Source organism: Ciconia boyciana, chromosome 23, assembly GCF_034638445.1.
Source record: "Ciconia boyciana chromosome 23, ASM3463844v1, whole genome shotgun sequence".
Classification (NCBI taxonomy): Eukaryota; Metazoa; Chordata; class Aves; order Ciconiiformes; family Ciconiidae; genus Ciconia; species Ciconia boyciana.
Window position 1 is genome coordinate 4,482,047 of NC_132956.1, and position 20,842 is coordinate 4,502,888.

Here is a 20,842-nt window from a genome sequence, read left to right on the forward strand (position 1 = left end):
CACAAATAAATCAAGGACAGCAGTAAAACAAGAAAGGAAAATAAATCTTCTGATTGATTGCAGGCAGAACAGGTTCTTTCAGCTCTTTGCTTTTTATGCTTGAGTTCAGTAATGGCACGCAGCGGTTTTTGCACTTTCCTAGCAAGCTGTCCATGCTCTCATTCCAAACCGTGCACGTGACATCCAGCAGTGGTGAGGGTCCCATACAACTGACCCAATGCGGTACTTTTCAGGGCTATCGGTCACTAGTAAATCCAGGCTATTTCACAGAATTTGTCATTTTCCTTCGGAGATACTCTGAAGGATTTTGATGAGATTCTCCAGGCCAAAAATATAGCCGTGGTCTGGCCCATCGTAAGTGGTGTGATTGCATTTGGAGCCTTTAAAAGTGGTGTGGGCAAAGTCTATCATGCGGACGTCAACTCTGGAGTGACTAGTGCCGTGTGACATGGTGCAGTTTGTTTTTTGGAGGTGAAGGTGATTATCCAAGGGTGCCGTGTTCTCCTTGTGCTCCTGTCCATCATAAATGATGAGAAGTGAGCTGGAGTAGAACCTGTAAGAGCTTTGCTTCCTAATGACAGAAAGCAGAGCTTTGAGCCGCAGGATGATGGGCTCCAGGAGATCCGTTCGGAGGTGGTTACCGTTGCACAGGAACTGGTGCAAGGTTTGCCTGAATCCCTCCGGTGAGAGTTTCCTGCCGTAATACTTATCTTTGCAGAGAAAATGGCCAGTGTCCGCTTGGTAGACCTTGAGGAGAGAGAGCAACAATCCAGATTCAGTTGTTCAGTTTTCCCAAAGCTCTGGATTTCACCCTAATCTAAAAAGTTCAGACCCAAGCTGAGAAATGGGACACAAATCCTCCGCAGTCTAGCAATATCTAGCAATGCTGGCAATGTACTGCAGGCTTCTCACTGAATCCCACCTCCTGTCTTTTCTGGAGATTTAAACTATTCAATTTAAACCACTAGTGCAGATTCTTGTTGTACTGCTATAAATTACCCCTTTGTGAAACCCAAATAGCTGTTAAGTCATAGCCCTGTCACTAGTGATTTACAGCATTTCCCCTCTGGCTATGGTAGGAGTTTGCAGCAGTACAGGAATACCCCAGCTTTGTACCTTCTCGCAATACGTAATGCACGGGTAGCAATAATCTTGCTTTCTTAAACGCAGAGAGACAAGATGTAGACAGAAATTTGTATGTGAGGCTCTGGTAACACTGAGTAAGAAACGAGGGATTGAATGTAGAATTAGCTCACATGCCAGTTGTAATTTAAAGGATAATCTGCTCAACAGATGGATGTCAGAGACCAGAAAGGGACGCAGGCTTTGACACCGAGTGTTTACGCTGCTATATATGTGCTTTATAATCATCATTGTCATAATTATCCTTCAGGCAAAGCAGAACAACATTTTGAAGCCTGCTTGAGAAGTGTGAGTGAAACAAATGCGTGGTTTCGGTTTCTAGGAGGAAGGGCAGCGATTTTGAGCAAGAGGAACCATAATATTTAGCACAAAATAACCCCCTTGCTCTTGCAGCGACAGGATGAGACAGCTCTGCGAAGGCATGAGTGGAGTAAGGGATGCTTTTTTTTTTTTTCTTTTTTGTGCAGCAGCCAAGAGCTGAGCATGAGCGGGGAATCTGTGTTCATGTACAGGCAGATTCTCAGCTGGGGTGAACTGGTTCCAGCTGCTCATACTGGTGCCAGTGGTGCGGGGTGGTGCTTATGCAGCCACCGCTTGTGAAAGCAGCCAAATCTCCAGACGTCAAAGAGGGGATATGGGCAAGGGTTACCCTATACGTGCCATATTCTATACTCTTCCCTAAGCATCCTCGCCTGCGCGAGGACAGGACACACAGCCGAGTGGCCAGTTCTTTACAGCCTGTATTTGGAGGGAGACAGGAATGAAACTGCTTCAATTTACACCAACAAAGGAAAGAGTCCCTTTAGATTTCCAGCTTGGTTTCAAGCCGTGTGTCAGGCAAACACCAAAAGGACCGAGGCTCCGTCTTACCTGCATCCCACAGATGCGAACGCCCAGAGACGCAGATGTGCTTTGTTCACACTTCTTGATGTGCCGGGCTTTCTTCTCCTCCGAGGCATCATCGCCATGCTGCCGGGTTCCCATCTTTAAGTCCAGGATGCAGGGATAGTTGTATTTTGATACCACATTTTCAAGCAACAGAAACTCTGAACATGAGTTAAGGGAAACGAAATACTTTTAAATTCTAATTGAGAGAGGTCTTAAATCAGAGCAACTGCTGACGCTCTCCACAATAGCTCACGACTGTAATGAGACTTTCTGAGCCAATTTTACCAACGTGTCATTGCTATAGGCCCCTTGCTGCCAATTTCAGTTAATTTACTGTAGTACAGTCCTACCAATTAAAGCACCAACAGCTCCGTTCTCTAGCGACACGGTAGCCCTGGGCTGTCAGGCCGACACCTTGCCTTGGTGCTGTACTCACTCCAGTGGGTGTGGGAGAAGTTGTTAAACGGTATTACTCACGACTGGTGGGTAATGAAGTGTAACAGGAAAATAAAAGGCGAGGCAGCTGCTAATTCCTATATAGTTCTGTTTTTAGATGTATGCCAAGGGGATCCTTGACTTATGCTGAATACCCTTTACGGGAAGTGGGGTTTTTTTTCTTTTTCTTTTTTTTTTTTTTTAGAATAGAATAGAATATTTCAGTCGGAAGGGACCTACAATGATCTTCTAGTCCAACTGAACAGTGGGAGAAGATAACAGCGCAACAATATTCTGTATATTCTGTATTTTCCCAGGGACTGGGCAGAGGAGGGATGCATACCCCCTGCAATAAAACATACATTGATTACGAGCTGTTATTTGTAGCCAAGACTATGCTGGAGGGAAGAGAGGAAAAAGGATACGATGAAGTTTGTTCTCATTATACTTGGAGGACATGCGGTTCAGGTGCTGCCTGTGACAGTGCAGTCCCCAGGGGTTGTAGCTGTTTCTTTCTGGCTGGTTTCTGTTTGCATCTTCCAAAAGCGAATCTGTGCGGTACTGAAGGTCTGTCCTCAATAGCATCTTCCCTGGGCAGCTAGACAAAACACACAAAAGAACACGTTTGGTTTATAAGCTCCAGAAGAGAATATTCCCTCCCCTCCTCTTTTGCAGAGCCTTGAACTTGATAAGGTAAATTTTCAGGGACTCTCAAAGGAAACATATTCATCACGTCCAACCTGCGGAGATCCTTTGTTACTCCATAAAAGTAATTTTCAGAAAGCCAGCTATTGCTGGGTGCCAATATTTTCTTTCATTATAATTTCAAAGTGTGCTTGGCTCCTGTGAAAAGCACCGTTCATAGTGCCAGTGACCAGGAATCTCTATTTATCTACCTAACGGGCACAACACAGGCAAATTGTCCGACAATAGGAATGATGCTCAATTTAGAGGGGCTGGCTTCGAGGAGGGGAGGGAGGGAGCAAGGAGGAGACTTGTTCTCCTTGGAGGGTCATTCCTTGGTCTCGCTCATCCAAAAACCATAACTCCCATCACGCCGAGGGCAGCATTTTCACAGTAGCAATATTGCTCCCTTCAGTCATAGCCGACCTAGGTCTTTTCTGAACCAGTTTGAGATGAAAGATGTCTTGCGGAAAGCTTCTGCAAGCCCTAAGGTCGCGGCGTGCTTGCAAGCGCTGCAATGCCGTTCAGAGACAGCTCTCCCCTGCGACGAGGACAGGATCGAACCACCTCAGGGCTGCTACTTCTGGCTGGTTACCAGCAGAAGGCCGTTACGTGCTGTGTGCTTGGTGGCTGTTCTCATGGGGCCTCTCCTTTTGGAGCGTGCTGCACTCCAAGGAAACAGGTTTAAAGCAGAGTTTCAGGCATATATTTGAGCAACAGCATCTCAGCGATAGCCAGCTCTGCCCCGCTCCATCCACGAGCCGGGGAAGGGATGAACCATGAAGCCACCAAGGTGGGCTTTGCTTTTCTTCACCTTAGCTGGGTGTTGCTTTTGCTCACTTTGCCTTAAACCAGGAGTTGTGCCACCAAAACCATCCTGGTTAGACCCTACCCAAAGCGGCAGGCAAGGACCAGGAGGACGTCTGCAGGGAGCAGCAGACCCTCACCTGTCTTTGAAGGTCTTGGTGAGCTGCGTGTGACTCCACCTGACGAGCGTGTGCTCGCTGCCGGTGCCGGTGCTGGCAGCCCACTTGCATTTGTGCCATATCGTCACCGAGGAATCGCCGATGGCGTTATCCAGCCGGCCGCAGCTCTCCGTCTGCAGGCTGGGGCTGGCGATCAGGGTCAGGTTGCCAAGGCTGTCCTTTTTGAGGTGCACGGAAACGATGCCTGGACAGAAAGGGGGAAAAACAAACCAGAATGAGATCAACCCGTATAGGGTTACCGTATAGGCTTGGTCACCATCTGCACCACCCGAGGTGGTCCAGCCTTCCTGAGAGGGCTGGCACTCAGCAGGACGGCTGCCTCCTTGTATTTTAGTGGCCTCTCACACTGATCCCACTCTGATTTGAGGCCCAATAAACACCATCAGTCTGAGACCCTGGAAAACAGCCACAGGCTTTTCTAATGATCGCTCCTCTCAAGGCTCGGCTTGAAACCTGCCTCCTCTGAACATCATGTTCCTTTATCCTCCGTCCCTCCAGGCTCTGCTATGCCGCAAGTGACCCAGCAAAGACCCCCGCGTTGGAGCTCCTGGCTTATTTATGACAAGGGATTTAGGTCTCACTTTTTGAGACAACGGCAAGGTTGGAAATGCGTTTCATTGGCAGGAGGCAAAGGGAGGGTTGGGGACCAGGAATTTTCCAAAGACAACCAGCATGCCAGCTGCTTCCTTTAATTGGAGAGCCCCCAGGAGCAAGGGCAGAGGCATGTGCATGGGCTGGCAGCGCTGCCTGCGTACGTGATGCCCATACATTGTCATGGTCGTGTCCTTCCCCAGGCGCCAAGGACCAGCACCCAAACGGCCGATGGGGGGAACCGGACCTTCACATGTCTGGCGTTCATGCACAAGGAGAAGCATGACTGTGAACGGGGATTATTACTTTCCACCATAAGTGCTTAAAACATTATGTATTTTAGCATTGCAATTTTCGCGGACTCTAACAGGAATCACAGGGCTCAAATGCCATTCAGCCCATCACGTATTTAGCCCAGTTTCAGCCCATCCCTGGCATGGGGACGGCTGCCTCCGCATCTCAAATGACAGAGCGGGCCATGGCTTGCGTACCAGACAGCTCTGACCTTTCTGGGAAAGGCTGTTAACCGCAGTCCTGCTCCCGCAGCCCTCTGTCAGGACTGTCTGAGCCTCTCAAGGCAGCAGAGGCATTTTTAGAGCATCGCCCTTTGGGTCTCAGAGGGGATGCCAGCCGCATGAGTCGTACCCTGCTGCTTTCAAGCCTAGCTGCAGTAAGGCAGATCCAAAAGAGGACGGTCAAGGCTGTTGGACCAGCAAAACTCGTCACTGGAAAGACCCCAGCAACACGTGGAGCTGGGTTTTATCCAGCTGTCCCCAGGGTACCCTCACTTGGTCTGTTGGGCACTGCGGGGAGAGGCATTTCGGCAGCTTAACAAACAAGGGAGCTCTGTTCTCTCAAGCAAATTTGCCAAAGCAAATAAATATGCAAACTCCCTTCTCTCCATTTCAAGTGAAATTATAGTAAGTAAACACAGACAGAAGGATTTGCCCTCTCTGTGTGTGCGCAGAGTCCTGCCCGCTGGGTTTTGCTGACTGACAGAGGTTTTCACCACCTGAATTGCAGGAGCCCCGTGTGTCTGCAGCCACCGGCCACCTCCGTGAGACTCGGGGTGCCCATCCCTTCCCGGCTCCTGCACCCCATAACCCTGCAGCTCCAGCTGTATTCGGATGCGCTTCCCTCCCGCCCTCCGTACAGCCCCTCTACTCGGGTACCACAACCATTTCTGCTCCCTTTTGCTGTAAAATCAGCATTAACCCAAACAGCGTGGCATGGCAGGCTCGGTTAAATCAGCCAATTTTGCACTGAATGGGGGAGGAATACACACAGGCTGCTTTGCTAAGGGAGCTGGGGGGCTGGAAACCTTAATTAGGGGGTAAGTAATATTTTTAGCTATCTTAGTCCTTTGCTGATGGTCATGGTGGGCACAGGGAGCTCTGTCTTCCTCAGGCTCCAACGTTACCCAGCTGATCTTCCACTGAGTCCCATTCGTAAAAAATCCATATTACAGGTAACTGAGAGCAAGCGAAATTCCTATCAGCTTGGATGCCTGCTTTGAATTTTCAGGGGAGGTAGGCAGGAAAAAAAAGACAGCGTATCTTTTGCCTAAATCAAACCCTTCTTATTTTTAAAAAGTCACTGCGAGGCGAACGGAGTCCTTGATTCCAAATCTAGCACTATGCCTCAGTTACGGCACTAAAGCAGCCTGTAACCTTAAAAACTGTCCCAATTACATATCTGCAAGTCAATGGAGCTGTGCTGATCTACATAGTGCTGACAATCTGGCCCTAAAAACGTTATATATAGCATGAAACTAAGAGTTCTTAAGTATCTTACATTAATATGAAAATTAATGGGGAGATTTTCAAAGGCAAGAATGAGCCGTTAAATTGCAAGGGAATGTGATCCTCTCACTCCTTCCAGCTGAAAACTCTGCCTTCATAAACCTACGTCTCGGCTTGAAAAATGCTTTTGTTTCCTGGTGTGCTTCCATACGGGCTTTGCATATGTCCTGCAAGTGACCTATGTGTGCAAAACTAATCTAATCTATAACACATGGCTACCGACCTTCTCTTTTATTGCAATAAGAAAACATCAATCTGGGAGCAAAGATGTATTTAGGAACTTGTCTTTGCTGGCCTTTTAGTGTCACCAAAACTGCAATCCACCTCCTGTCCAGCACCAGCGAGGCAGCCAGCGGGTATTTACGGGTGCTGTCGCCATGCTAGTGGCATCCCAGTGATCCTCAGGAGCGTTTTGCTATGTAGCTCTACCCTCAAGGATTTATTTTTAAATTTACAAGTGCATTTATTTACTGCCATGTGCAATAGGAATCTGAGCAGAAGTGGGCTTGAAAACAAGTCCAGCATCCCCTTGCAAGCTCAGCTCGGGGCAGGCAGGGGTTTGCAAGGGGTTGGTGGAGGGAAAGCCGGTCCCAAGGTCACCAACCTGCCTGAAATGGTTAAGCGAGCGGTAGACATTTTTTAAGCAGCCGACTCGGTGTTAGATTTGAATGATGACATTTGATCAACATTGCACATCATAATGTCATCATTACATAATGGTCCCCGAGCCGTCCCGCCCCGCGGCCTAAGAATAGAGATGAGGAACATGGAGACATGTGAACAGATGATGAAGACCTCAGGATTACTCCCCCTGATGCTCATCTCCCCCCATCACCCTCGTGGGAAAATGTTCCACCTCTTTAATTTGCCTGGCATTCAGGGCTGGGACAGTTATAATCAGAATAAAAAATGTGTGTGCCCAATGCCAAATTGGAGAAGAATTGCTATTTAATTACCCCTTGTCGCAAAACTCACTGGGACTTGCAATAGAAGAGAAAAAGCAGACAAAAAGGTATTAATAACCGGGCCACCCCTGAACTGATAAGCTGGGACTGCTTAATATCTTTATTAGCGAGACAGAGCAGGGCCCAGCTCTCCAGCACCAAACCCTGGCCCCTGCTAAAGAAAATTGCTTAGAGGAAGCCTTGTTTTCTTTCTTAAGCATCTTTTTAATATTGTCCCATAAATCTACAAAGGCCCCTGACTTTCTGGGAAAGGGAGAGATTGGATTGGAAGTGCATCGAAACCGCGGCTGACACTTTGAGCTCTTCTCTGTAACGCTGAAGGACCAAAAGATATTTTAAGTTTTTACGTGACAGCTGAGCTTCTCGCCTCTCGCAAAAATCCAGGGTCAGGAGCTTTATGAGCAGCACAAGTCTGGCAGTAAAAGCAGAAATAGCGAGGGAATAAGAAAGGGAGGGAGGGAGGGTGGCTTTAAAAAAATGCTAGGACCCCCACAGACACCAAGAGCTGATTTTCAATAGCTAAGCCGAGAAAGTCAGCTGGGAAGGCGGCTCAGGGCGAGGAGATTGAGGGACAGGGAAACTGAAGGGGGGACGAGGCAGCGATGGGGGCACCGAGCAGAGGGGCAGGCGGGAGGCTCCTCCCTGTCTCGGGAAGGTCTCGCTCGTGGCAGGACAGCTGCCTGGATTTGATTTTTAAGAAGTTAAGTGTCTGTGCCTCTGGTTTTCCAGGGACCAGTGCTTACAGGAGTGCTGGGGGGAGCAGGGCTTGGCTGAGGTGGAGCACCCAGCAAAAGTGATGCTTGATGCATCCCTAGGCTGTTTTTTCAGGCTCGGTATTTCATGCTGGCCCCAAGGACCATCCCTCCCCCAGCCTGTGCTAGTGCCAGCCCTGACCCTTTCCTTGCCTTCACCAACTTCTCTGCCTCTGACACAAACCTTCGCCTCCTCTAAAACCAAGTCCTGGAGCAATGGGGCCATGCACATCGTGCAAAGGCACCCTTAGCTCTGCTCCTGGTACAGAAAACCTTTCTTATCAGGGGATGCTAATTCAAAGCTCTACTGAACAGAGCACATAACGTGTCAGATCTTGGGAATCCTGTTCTGAACAAGACTCTCCTAGTCCCTGCTTTCCTGCACCTATCCAGTGCCGCCATTCACGTGCCATCAGACCAACTTATCTGGGGCCATGACCTGCAAAATCCTCAAAGCAAACACCGTTGGGAAACCCCATCCTATTCCTGCCCCTTGTTCTGTGTTTTTTCTTACCCTCTCTGTCCCACTCCTGCGCTGCCCAGGCTCTTGGCTCCCCGGGAGGGGATCGTGTTCACGCTCTCAGCCTCCACCTTCTCATGCCTGTCCCCCTCAAGAACAGACCAATTTCAGCCCTATTTGACATAATGAGAGTCCCCTGTGTCACCAAGGCTGACCGTGGCAGCAAGGGGATGGCAAGAGGGGAGGATCTCGGTGCCATCAGCCAGCGCTCAACCCTTATTAGACATCAGAGACTCCCCCCAGCCACAGAGAGCCAGGAAACCCTCCCAGCCTCACAGACCTGCTCGTGTGCACACTCTCACATGGGAAGCATCTTTGCTTAACAAAACCTGCACAAGCGATGGGGCTCCACAACTCAGACCCAGCCCGACCGAGCCAGCCGGCACCTCCCGCGCTGCCACTAGCCCCTTATCCCAATCTCGGGACTAATCCTGGTGACCACACTGCCAGCCCTTCGCTCCTTCCCCAGCATCTCCCCTTACCTTTGTACTGGGGCGTGAACTGCCTCATGGCCAAGGGCAGCGACTCGTAGAAGCTCAGCTCCTGCAAGACCAAGGGCTTGCAGATCGTGTGCTCGTCGTACTTCATCATGCTCATGTGGCCGCCCACCTGATGGACGAAGGGCTCCAGGAGGACGGCAGTCCTGCTCTCGCTGGGGTCCAGGGGGCTCTGCCCCACCATGGTGCTGGGCGAAAGGTGGAGGGGGGCTCGCTCCCCTTTAGTAGCAGCGAAGGGGGATCGGAAGCAGGGTTTGGGACATACCGCGCTGGGCCAGTTAACACCCCCTCTGGGTTTTCACCGACGGTGTCTGCAAAACAGAGTGTATGGGGGAGCGTGAGAAAAGGGGACGAGGCACCGCAAAGCCACCATCTGCGCCGGCATCCCGGCAGGGCTGGGAGCTCAGCCTGGCCTCGTGTGCCCCTGTGTCGCCCGCCGGCAGCCTGTGCCGCAGCCGGGGCTGGGCATCGAGGGCGCAGCCGGGTGGGATGAGATCTTTAGGTGCCCAGGGGCTGGCAGGGAGCCCCAGCCTGAAGTGCAGAGTCCAGAAAAGACCCAATTTAGACCTGTTGGGGGCAAAAGAAACAGAGGGGAATGATCGAGAAGAGCTATCAAGTTAATGCGGTGGCCTGGTCAAACCAGCTGGATCAGGGCATTCCTTGGACCAGTAACGCCGGGTTATTAATATGCTGTATTAATGACACCCCTTGCTGGGAAATAGCCCCAGTTTGCCTTACGAGACAGTGTTAATGATGGTCTTAGTCCTTCCCAAGCTAGGACATTCCTTGCAAAGGAGGTTTATTAATAAAGCCTTTGCAAGCTCACCTCCCTGGGCAGTCCCTTGCCTCTTAACACTGCTGATGGGGTTAGCAACATTTTCTGCACCTTCTAAAGAAACCTCAGTTTGGGACATTCCCTGTCATTTAACACCAGAGCACTAATAGGAGCGTTTCCTCCACCGTGCTAACACATGGCACGAGGACGTGTCAAACCAGCACCAAGACGGTTCACACGCAAGCACAGCCCGAGCTCTCCAGCCCTGCCCTCTGCTACAGCCCAGGGGAGCATCCAGCAACAGATCCGCTCCTGATTCTAGCCCCGAGAGAAATTCCTCCTTGATTTAAACAGCAAAAAGTCCTGGCTCTAAAACAGTAAGGTAAGAAAAGCACAGACATGGACCACATCTGTGCTGTACTGCCTTGGTTTCTCTTGCAAGCCCTCAGCAACACCCACCCCTTCACTTTATTCTTTGCAAGAAGCCCATGGATGGCTCTTGCTCTGGTGGACATCGGGCAGGGGAATCCCATAGCCACTGAGGAAGACAAAAAGGCAGCTGAGCTAATATTTACACTGGAAAAGCAATATGGCTTCATACCGTCGAGGCAGTAAAATCAGAGGAAGACACTCCAGACCCCAAACTAAAAGCAATGGGGGGAAAAAAAAAATCATCCTTTTGAGGACCGGTCCATGTTCCTGCAGCCCTCAAAAAGGGGTGTGCAGAGCCCTGGTTTGCCTGCCCGTTAGCACGGGTGACTTGCTCCTTGTTCTTCCACCTTCAGCCAAGCTCGGGGAGTTTTGCATCCGATTTTTACCCAGTGCAGTAGATAATAACGTCTTTGGAAGATCCTTCTCTCTACCAAAGCCTCCAGGATGTGTTGGTGGGTGTGAGGGACACCACCTCTCCCAGCCCCACGCCTTGCTGGGACAGGGGCAGCACCATCACCCCCTCCTTGACGAGCAGACACCGAATAGCAGAGGGACGGTGGTACCTCCCTGCTCACACCCGGAATAAACCCGGAGCTTCCCATCGCGGGCAACTGGCTGCCAGGTTGCTCCCGGGTCTCTGCAAGGAGCGCAGGCTCAGCCTTTCCTCCGGTGCCAGCGCTTACAGCCCAACCTGGGAGCTTTAACCACTAAAACGCAGCGTATTCCTCATCCCGCAACAAAAAGCCAAAGCTCTGCTGCTTAAATTTCCCCTTCATGTGCCTCCTGCTGCAATTAAACCACCGAGCAAACAAGCACTCGGCACAGGTGCCCATTTTGTTTTTCGCCTGGAGGAGTGGGATGAAGTGGGTTGAAGGCAGAGAAAGGGGAGAAGAAACACTCCTACCTCCAAAACACAGGGAGCAGCTCCTTTACCTTCCCCCAAGGTGGGGTTTTTTTCCCCCCTCATTTTTCTATTCTTTCGTCACCGCGCACTTCGGAGAGGAATTTCTACTCTACAATTACCAGCCTGCACCGGCGTGGAGGGAACAAAGCCCGGCCACTTAGATGAGTACTTTTCAGCTGGGGAAGAAAGCAGCTCTTCAGAGCCTTTCTAGAAGTTAATAAAAGCATTTAGCGTTTTGTTAAGTTGCGGCAACTTTTAAAGAGGATTTCTCCCTTGAAAGCTGTAGGTTTGTTGTGGTTTTTTTTTCTTCCCCCTCCTTCCCTGCTTAAAAAAGGAGAAAAGCAAAAAGCAAGTGGATTTGTCATAACACCTCTTTGGAGCAGAGTGCACAACATGACTTCAATCCAGTATTTATTGCTTCAGAGACAGTCCAAGGCTGAAACTCGGCTGACATAACACACTTACAGTTCTGGCAACCTTGGCACTGTGAAGAGAGTTGGGGGAAAAAAACCCCCACAATTTGATAAGGTTCTTATTGTTTTCCCTTAAGCAAAACTCGGAGCAAGATTTGCAGTAAGAGAAAGGGGCTCTTTTCGTTTAGTTTTTGTTCTGAAGCAGCTCGTCCATTTGGAGCGGATAAATGTTACTGCAAACACTTACTGAGCTGCTCTGAGCTCCTCTGAAACAAGACAATCTTGAAATACATCACTTCTGCCGGCTCGAGTTATCGCGAATGCCAGAAGATATTTATATTGCTAAAAATACATGGAATTACCGATAAATCTGTATCCTCAAAAACAAAACCAGAAACCTTGAATATTTTTCCTCTAGCTAAAAAAAAAAAAAAAAAAAAAAAAAGCATCCCAGGCACTGCAGATGAAGATGAGTCAGAAAATATTGGGGAAGGAAAATACTTCTCTGTATAGAGAACTCCCCTGTCCAGAAGCCAGCCCCGACATACTTCAAAGCATCTGCAGACACGCATCTCCCTGGCTCTTCTCCCCGGTGACTGTGAGAACACACCGGCTTCCCTCCCAGTGCATCCCAGCAGCATCACTGGCCGGAGATGGACTTGCATTTCTAACGATCGCGTATATGTAACGAGGACCTGCCGGGCTGATTGGCACCGGCCAGACCACGGCTCTGCCGGGAGCACAAGCCAGGGTATTCAGGGGCACTGATTGCCAGGTACCGTTACCCTCTGCCCTGCTCTCGTTTAGGGCTAAATGTCGAAAGAGTCTGAGCTAAACAGGTTATTTATTCCCAACTCTAAACACAGCCAAAAGAAATCAAGCAGATTAAATTCTCTAATCTTTAATTAGTGCCTACTCCATCCCATCCCAAGCAGAAACGTTGTGGCTCTGAGTCCACCATGCTGGGGGCAAAATGCAGACAGCCTGGCCCTAGCAGAAAGCCCACGCCTTGAAACCTTCTGTCCTCTTGGCAGAAATACTTTGGAATATTAAAAAGCAAAATCACTTTAAAAACAAGTGCTCTGTCAGCACGGGACCATGTTCTCGGTGTTACATATTGTGGTCAGCACCTTCACCTCTGGGCGACCCAGCTCCCTGGAGCATCCCAAACCCTGCTGCAAAGTCAGGTTTCAAGCACTGCAGGGTGCTGCTAATTTTTTTTATTATTAAAAGGGAAGAAAATAACGTAGCTGTTCATTTGAAGAGATCTGCACGTCCATAGCTCTTGGTACTGGAGCTGACCTGGATTCAAAGCCAGCTCCTGCACCAAGCACCAGCCCAGCCCGAGAGCAAGGTGCGGGCAAAGCCCAATTGCCCCATTTCCCTTCAGTCTTTGGCCTCGTGCCTCCAAACTCCACGATGCCTTGGCCGTAAGGAAAATCCTGCCGGTTCCAGCTCAGCGCCCATCCTAGCAGGGCTCAAAACAGACTTGGGCTGTTTGCACGGGCAAGCAAGCAAGCAGGGCGGGCAAGCAGCTGCAACCCTCAGTGAACCTTCAAATCTGCCTTTCCTGCTCTTCCCTCGACTACAGCCAAAGTCAGAAATAGTTGCAGGGCAGCATCACGCTGGGATTGAAAAGCTCAGCTCTCGGCAAGAAACCCAGCTCTAACCATCCTGCCATAAATCCTTACGTGCAGAAACCCTCAGCTCTTTTATCTTACATTTCCTTTCTTGAAAGAAAATGATGTTCATAAAGTTGAGGACTGGTCCCCACATCCCTCACGAAGAAGATGCAAAGATACGGTTTGCTGCACCGAAGGACTGATTCGGCTGCTTTGCGGGAAGCCGCAGGATCGATGGGGAGGGATGGGAGTTGTGTTAGCAGGGGCTGGCAGGCTGCTGACAGCCCCCTGCCCACGCCGGGGCTGGCATGGGCATCGGGAGACGGTGCAGGGCAGCAGCGGGGCTGCCGAGGGCTGGGCTTCCTGGTGGGACGCGGGAGCGTGCCTTTGGACCGTGCCTTTGGACCGCGGTAGGAAGCTCAGGGCTGCCAGCAGTGCCATGGGACGGGGGGATATGGTGCCACTGCGTCCCGCGGGAAAGGGTACGGGTCCCCTTGCCCCCCTGCCCTATTTCTGCCTTTCACACCACCAAACACCTTCTGCCCTTTTGCCGAGCATCCCCGCGCTTTCTGGCAATGCCATGAGCGCGATGGAGAACCGAAAGCCACCAGGCTCATTTTTTGCAGACCCCGAGTTGCTCCAGGGGCTTGCAGTAGCCCCCCAGGTGCCGGCTGTCCCCCTCACTCCCACCCCTTCCCGCAAGCCACGGCTGCGCTCGGAGCCTTCCTAATAATATCCCGCTCACTCTCCAAAATCAAGTGTTTGTTCATCCTGCCCTGGAAGGCGGCCGATGCTGATGCAGAAGCCGCCCTGGATCTTACCTGCTGGGTGTATGTGACCGGTCTGGGCTCGGCAGCGAGCGTGGGCTCGGGGTGCTGCCCGGGCTGGGTTTCTCGCTGCTTCTTGGTGTGGCTCGAGTATGAGAAATGAGGGAGCGGGGAGAGGCTGTGGACATTTGGGCCATCACCTGACTGCTGCCGTCGATGCTGGCAAGCGCCTGGTATGTCCAGCTGACAGCTGAGCTTTAAAGTGGGGAGAGACACCCTTGGGTGTTAAAGGAAAACAAAGCTGCGTGTGCGAGAGGATTAAGGATGGAGGGAGAAGGGGCCAGCCGCGTGCAAGGCTTTCCAGAAAGCGTGGCCACGCTCTGGCTCCCTTGCGTAATCACCTCTTCAGGAAAACAACTGTTGCTTTTTTTCCAGCCTGTTTTCCACCATACCGCCTGTAAAAGCCCCCCCGGCTCGGCCCCACCAGTGTTTATCACCTCCACGCAGGAGCGGGCTGGGAGCCCGGCTGCTCCCCGGCGGGGAAAGGGCAGGGGGCTGGCGGTGGGAGCGGGACGGACACCAGCTTCACGGAGCTCCCAGCAAAGAAACCCACCGACTCTTTGCTCCCTGCGTGGGGAAAACACACCGGGGCGATGCAGGGGAGGACGGGACAGAGGGGCTGCGATGGCTGGAGGGAGGTGGCGAGAGGAGCCGGGATACTGTGGGACAGACCGAACCGCTGAGCTAAAGGGGTTTAGCAAAGAAAAGCTGTTTATGGCAAGGGAGGCAAGGCACAGGGCGAGACCAGGGTTTGCCCAAAGCTATGCAGCGGGTGAGTGGATCAGGGAGCGGAGCCCGCAGCCGCCCAGCCCCGACCCTGCAACAGCCTCGTGCAGGGAAAAATGACACCCTGGCGCTTTGGGACCGGTGGGGGAATGGAAAAGTCCCGGGGAGCTTCCTGCCAGGGCCAAATTGTCTCCTCCAGCAAGTCAAGGACAGCGCGTGCCTCCCGGCCCCCTGCAGACCCTCTCCGGACACCCGCTGCCCGTATCCTCTCCAGCACGTGCCAAGGGTAGGCGTGCTCTGGACATGCCGTGCCAGCCCCGTGCATCCCAAGAAGACAGGACCCATATATTATTTAGGGGATCCAGACATCCCCCAGGACAAGCAGGGGGTGGTGCCTGCTCTCCTCCCCCCGTCCCAGGGGACCCAGACCGGTCCCCAACAGTAACTTGAGGACATCAGCAAACCAGTGCCCGCGACTGGGGCCCCGCAGGCTGCAATGGGGAAGGCGCTGGGAGGGCTTTGCAGCAAAACAGCAGGAGGTTGGGAAGAAAATCTCGCTGCTGAGATAACGATTGATGGATGTGGTAATTCTTGCTAACTGGAGGGGAGAAAACAGGCTTATGAAGACCAGAGGGATCGAACTGATGGTCTGGGGCAGAGGCCAAGATTAAAGACAAGGATGAAACAAAGACCCTGTTTCCAGAGCCCTGACTTCACTCTGCTTTATGCTGGGATATTAGTTCAGGAAAGTGCCTTTTTTTTTTTTTTTCTTTTTTAAAATCTTGGTTTCTGAAGGAAAAATAGCTGATGTGGGCACTCTGCAAGGCCAGCCACGGTGCATCCCCCACCAACAATTTCTGAACCCATCGGCCAATCTCAGCAAAACGCAATACAGGTGTCAAAAACTCAGGGTGTAAATTCCCCTAAGGTACCTCGCCACCTTCCAGCGGTGGGGTGAAATGTCCCCCAGCCACGATTCGGCTCTCCTCAGCATCGCCTGTGCCGTGAAGGCCCTGGAGCAGCCAGAGGCCATGGGAGAGGACAGGCTGGGAGTAAAACACACATGGCTGGGGGAGACTGAGCGACCTTTCCAGGCAGGGCGCCTTGCTCGGGGATGGGGAACACGCTCCCGTCCTCCCCCTCGCCACCGTGTCATCCCTGATCGCATCCCCTCGGCCGAATGGCTGAGCTATAGGTTATCCTTAAACCTTGCTGCTGTGGGGTTGTGGAGAACTCGCGCTTGATAACGTATCCCTCGTGAGAGGTGGAGGTTTTCAGTGGGTTTAGGTGCGTTAAAGGGGGTAGCAGAGCGAGGAAGGGCCAGCCCAGACCTGGGGCTGCAGTCGCAGCTGGGGATGCCGATGCAGACCCGGACCCAGCTGCTGCCTCCTCCATCCCACCTGGGCTGTGGTCCCTGCTAGGCTTACCACCAAAAGCCCTGGCTCTCCCGGGACAGGGGTACAGGTAGCACAGCCCAGAGCTGTCCCAGGGCTGAAGCACCTCTTGCCTTTCAGCAGACCAGGGGTGATGGCTGCAGGCAGCAGGCAGCAGCCGGCTCTCCTGTGTCTCTGGAAAGGGCTCAGCGTCGCAGGACGAGGGGTCCTTGGGCCACGGCTCAGCATCACGGACCATCCCAGCAGCAGGAACATGCTGGTTCCCAGCATCTGCTTCTTCCTTCTCTTGTCCCGCGTGTCAGGCTGGTCTTGATGTTTCCTCCTCCTTTTCCAGGACAGATGGGGCAGGGCAGGTCTCCAAGCCAGCTCCCCCTTGCTGTGCCTGCCACATGGGTGGAACGGGCAAGCAGCAGGTCCCGACAGCCCTTATTGTCCTTCACGCGCTATAGCACATTGCTCCAAAAGCCCCCCAAAAGAGAAGCTGAGCCAGTATGCAATCCCCAAACACATCAGGCTTTAAATCTAATCATTATCGAGCTGCTAGGAGGGGGCCAGGCCCATGCTGGGGGGGTCCCTTGGGCTCAGTGAGAGGCAGGACCGAGCACCCAGGTTTGCCCTGTGGCCCCAGGGAGCCCAGCACGGGTGTCCGGCTGCTGCAGCACGTCACCAACACACACCTTTCTCCTTTGCAGAAGCCCATCCTGCTGGATATTGTATGTATTTTTAATGCATGTGTTAATTGAAGCAATGTCATTTTTACGTCGGGCGTATTGCCAGGCCAGGAGACACGTCCTTTGCAGTTATCGCTCCATTAAAACAAACGCACGGAGGATGCCCGAGCCGGAGCCTGTGAGCGGCTGCGGGGTCCCCACACAGGCAGCCGGGCTGATTGCCGCTGCCGAGCAGCCGCAGAGGCAATTACTCAGCCTCTTGTAAAAAGCAGAGTGCTCTAAGGGGAGAGTAACTCTGTCTCATATTAAAACTATGCTAATTAGGAACTAATTACAGGCACAAAGATATTATTACCCTTGGCTAGCCTGCAAGCTGCAGCCTCAGTCTTGACTCCGAACCTCTCCAAGCCCGGCACGGACTGGAGGCAGGGTGGGCACGCTGTCATTAATAAAAGCGGAGGCCAAGCCTCGAGTGAGCCAGGGCTGCCTGGTCCCCAGCCCCCGGGTAACCTCAGCACAACCGAGCCTGATCCTGACATGACCTGCACCGGGCCCTTCTCATATTAAAGGACTAAATTTATATCTGCGGGAGAGCTGGAGTGAAACTGCGTGACTGAGGCTTGCCTTGGACGTTAAAGAAAAAGCAACTAAAGACCAACAAAAACTGCTGAGGACACGCAGGGAGTTGACACCAGCTCTGTGTGCTGCACCCCTCCTTTCCCCTCCTGCACAGGCACCAACAGCGCAGGTTTTTTCCCTTTGCATCTCCAAAGACTTTGGACCATCCTCATGTATTTGCTGTTGTTTTATTCTCCACTCTCTCCCCGGACAGGCAGCGGTGCCAGGCGGGAGCTGCAGCCGTGGCACGGTGCTGCCAGGACAGCCCCCCGGGCCAGGCAGCCAGGCTGGCTCCCTGCCTCGCCCCGAGCCGGCCCTGGGGCTGGAAATACCCTTCGTGCTGCTGATGGGTGCTGGAGCCTCACCCGCCGGCTGGCAAACACAGCCTTGTCGAGGTGTCCTTGCTGCTGGTGGCACCTTTGGGACGCCAGCTGGGAGCAAAGCCGGTGCTGCTCTCCCAGAGGGAGCAGCCCCCTGGGACCCATTTCTGGGCTGTTTTACATGGAAGTGGCTCCATGCCCCTGACCAGCAGCTCCTTGCCACCCTAGGGTGTTTTCCTCTGCTGTTGCTGTTTGGATGCCAAGAGCTGTTTTGGAGCCGGGATGTAAACACTGAATCTGGCCCTACGGCAGGTCGCTGCAAAGTGACACACGGCAGGTGGTCTCCTCCGTCAGAGGGGAGATCAGCGGAGGCTCTGGAGTCCTCCTGCCACCCGAGAGCACGTCCCTGGGGAGCCGCTGCTCTGCCAGGAGCCGGGGAAGGGGGAGCACGGGGGGGCTCCCACAGCACAGAGCCCACGCTCTGCCCCTGGGCGAGACGAGCTCGAAGCCAAGCAAGGTTTCCACCACCCACTGGGTGTCTCCTCACCTGGGAGAGCCAATTCAAAGACACCCGTGGGCTTTGCATCAGACCTCACCAGCCGTACAGAAGTGTCTCTACAAAAATAACGTGCTACTTGGAGGTTAGCGCAGAGGTCTGCTCCCCATGTTGGAGTCTGCTCTGCAGCTGCTGGCAGCCCTCCGAGGGGGAGGGAGGTGGGACAGGACTCACACCTCGCTCTCTGCTGTAGCGAGGGTCCGTTAATGAACACGAACAAAAACCTTTTGCAACACCTACCTGGCGGCTGTTATTTAAAGGTTGAATGAAGTCACAGTGGAAATCCCAGGGCAGGCATTGGGGAGTGATTGCTTCGGACAGGGGCCATGTCTTCGGGCAGGACTCACTGGCCGTGCTTTTTCTTCTCTGATTCACGTTGATCTTTCCAGGAGAACTGGCACAGCGCCCTGACTCTGCGCCCCATAAATAAGGCACAGCATCAGCTGTCATGTCAGCAGGAGACAAAACATTTAATGTGAAAGGCTTTAAATGGAAGCAGGAAATGAAAAGATAAAGGGCAAATTTTATTTTAGATTCCTTGTTGGTACATATTTTCCTTTCTGACAGTAAGGGGATGCAATGGCTTTATCAGCCCACCGTTGGAGAATTTATTTATAGGAACTTAATACTTTGCAGGAAAGTGGGAGGGGGATGCTAGCAACTCTGGTTGAGCGACTGCAAGTTGTAAGGAGAGCAGGGCAGGGGGATGAACCCAGCTATTCCCTCTTCTTTGCATGGACCTGGGGTTCTGGGAAAACTGCTAGTACCACAGAAATTATCAATACGGTTTGTACAGAGCAAGCAGGAGCTTGGCAGTGAGCGTGGCATGAAACTAGTCTTCTCTGCTCTCAAGATAGCAAATGAAAGAAGGGACACGGGGGGAAGACTATCGCAGAAAACATCATGGCAGCTTGGTTGAAAGCAAACATCCTCTGGCACATGTAATTACACCAAACTGAAGACTATTTCTTAACCTTGAATATATTTCAGCTGTAACTTAGCAACCTAGACTGGGTAAAAGCATCTGAAGAGGAATGCAGGTTCAGAGGAGAGATTTAGCCTTGCTTCCCTTTTGTTCCCATACCTTAGCAACAACTCAGCGCCAGAGAGGAGGTAACCAGCTCCCACCGACTTCCACGGCCGCCGCGAAGCTAACCTCCTTCTGTGCCGGTGGAAATGTCCCCCTTTGTCATCCAGACCTACATTACAAGATTAATTAAACATTTCTCTAACACGAGTGAGTCAACCATGTCCACAGAAGTTACACAACGATGATTCATGGACTACTCGTGCCGTTTCAGGAGTAGACTTTGAAGAAGCTGAAACTCGCGGCAGCACATGTTCTGAGTCACTGACACTTGGGTGAGAGAGGAATTGACAACACTCAGGGAAATGGACTCTAAGGACAACTTGGACCCGCCATCAAGATGTGCTTATGTGTCTTCTACTCACCAGGCAACCTTGGAAACCTTGGGGATCTGGTAAATAGTCTAAGACTTGACTTTTTGCCTTTTTCCTTGACATAAATATCCCCCCTTTTATAGTGCTTTGTAATAGCCTTGCTTAAAGTGTATTAACCCTTGGGACACAAGGAGGGAAGCAATGTGTCCAGTGACAAGCAACAGCCTAGGAGCAAGGGGAGGAAGGGACACCCTTCCCACCCCAGCGCTGTATCCAACACCCTCATTGCTTCCCAGTCTTCCTATACCATCACCTGGCACTTCACGTCCCAAAAAAGAGGCGAGCTAGCCACGGCCCGAGGATGCCACAATACACAGGATGAGCAGCTTGGACCAGTGTCAAGATTTTCTGCAGCGGCTGTTGACTTCAGACACTCAACGTGCGAGGGATCTGCGTTTCGGAGAACAAGTGCAAAACACATGAAGCTTGAGGCACCCTCACTCAGTTTCCATAGACTTATTGCACCATCCCATCCCCTGCTTTAAATAACTGCTTTATTATGGGCCACAGGAATACTGATCAACCTGCTAAACGCATATTTACAGTTTCACAACCCTCCAAGCTGTCAATCTCTTCAAAATGCAGCTAAACAAGCTAACTGCTTTTCATACACACCTCTGCTTAATGCCAACTATTCCCAAAACACAGATTTAATTTGCAGCCAAATACTTGAGACTGCTGGCTATTGCAGCGAGATCGCCGAGCGTCACAAGGATCCACGTTGTCTCATTAGGCTGTCATGCAATCCCCGTGCCATCTTCAGTCTTATTCTTAGAAACCGTGAGCTCCCCGGAGCAGGATCTATTTGATCTGCCTGAGCGAAAGCACTTGGAACAATCTGTGACTCCTCAATAAAAATA

General features: G+C 51.9%; 1 protein-coding gene across 1 annotated transcript; it reads right to left on the minus strand.

The window, feature by feature from the left end:
* Positions 1–52: 52 nt before the first annotated feature.
* Positions 53–20,735, minus strand: IP6K3 (inositol hexakisphosphate kinase 3). Its single transcript, XM_072844848.1, has 9 exons — positions 20,598–20,735; positions 20,236–20,372; positions 19,606–19,720; positions 18,762–18,964; positions 9,249–9,574; positions 4,098–4,320; positions 2,892–3,064; positions 2,014–2,189; positions 53–747 (listed from the first exon to the last, which is right to left on the minus strand). The coding sequence occupies exons 5-9, from the start codon at positions 9,445–9,447 to the stop codon at positions 277–279; spliced, it is 1,242 nt and encodes a 413-aa protein (XP_072700949.1). The 5' UTR covers positions 9,448–9,574; positions 18,762–18,964; positions 19,606–19,720; positions 20,236–20,372; positions 20,598–20,735; the 3' UTR covers positions 53–276.
* Between the last annotated feature and the right edge of the window lie 107 nt (positions 20,736–20,842).

Coding starts and splice junctions, on each gene's coding strand:
- IP6K3 (XM_072844848.1), bottom strand. CDS start 9,447: ATGGTGGGGCAGAGCCCCCTGGACCCCAGCGAGAGCAGGACTGCCGTC. Junction 4,321..9,248: donor GTTCACGCCCCAGTACAAAG/GTAAGGGGAGAT, acceptor CTTTCTGTCCAG/GCATCGTTTCCGTGCACCTC. Junction 2,190..2,891: donor TAATGAGAACAAACTTCATC/GTATCCTTTTTC, acceptor ACTCATGTTCAG/AGTTTCTGTTGCTTGAAAAT.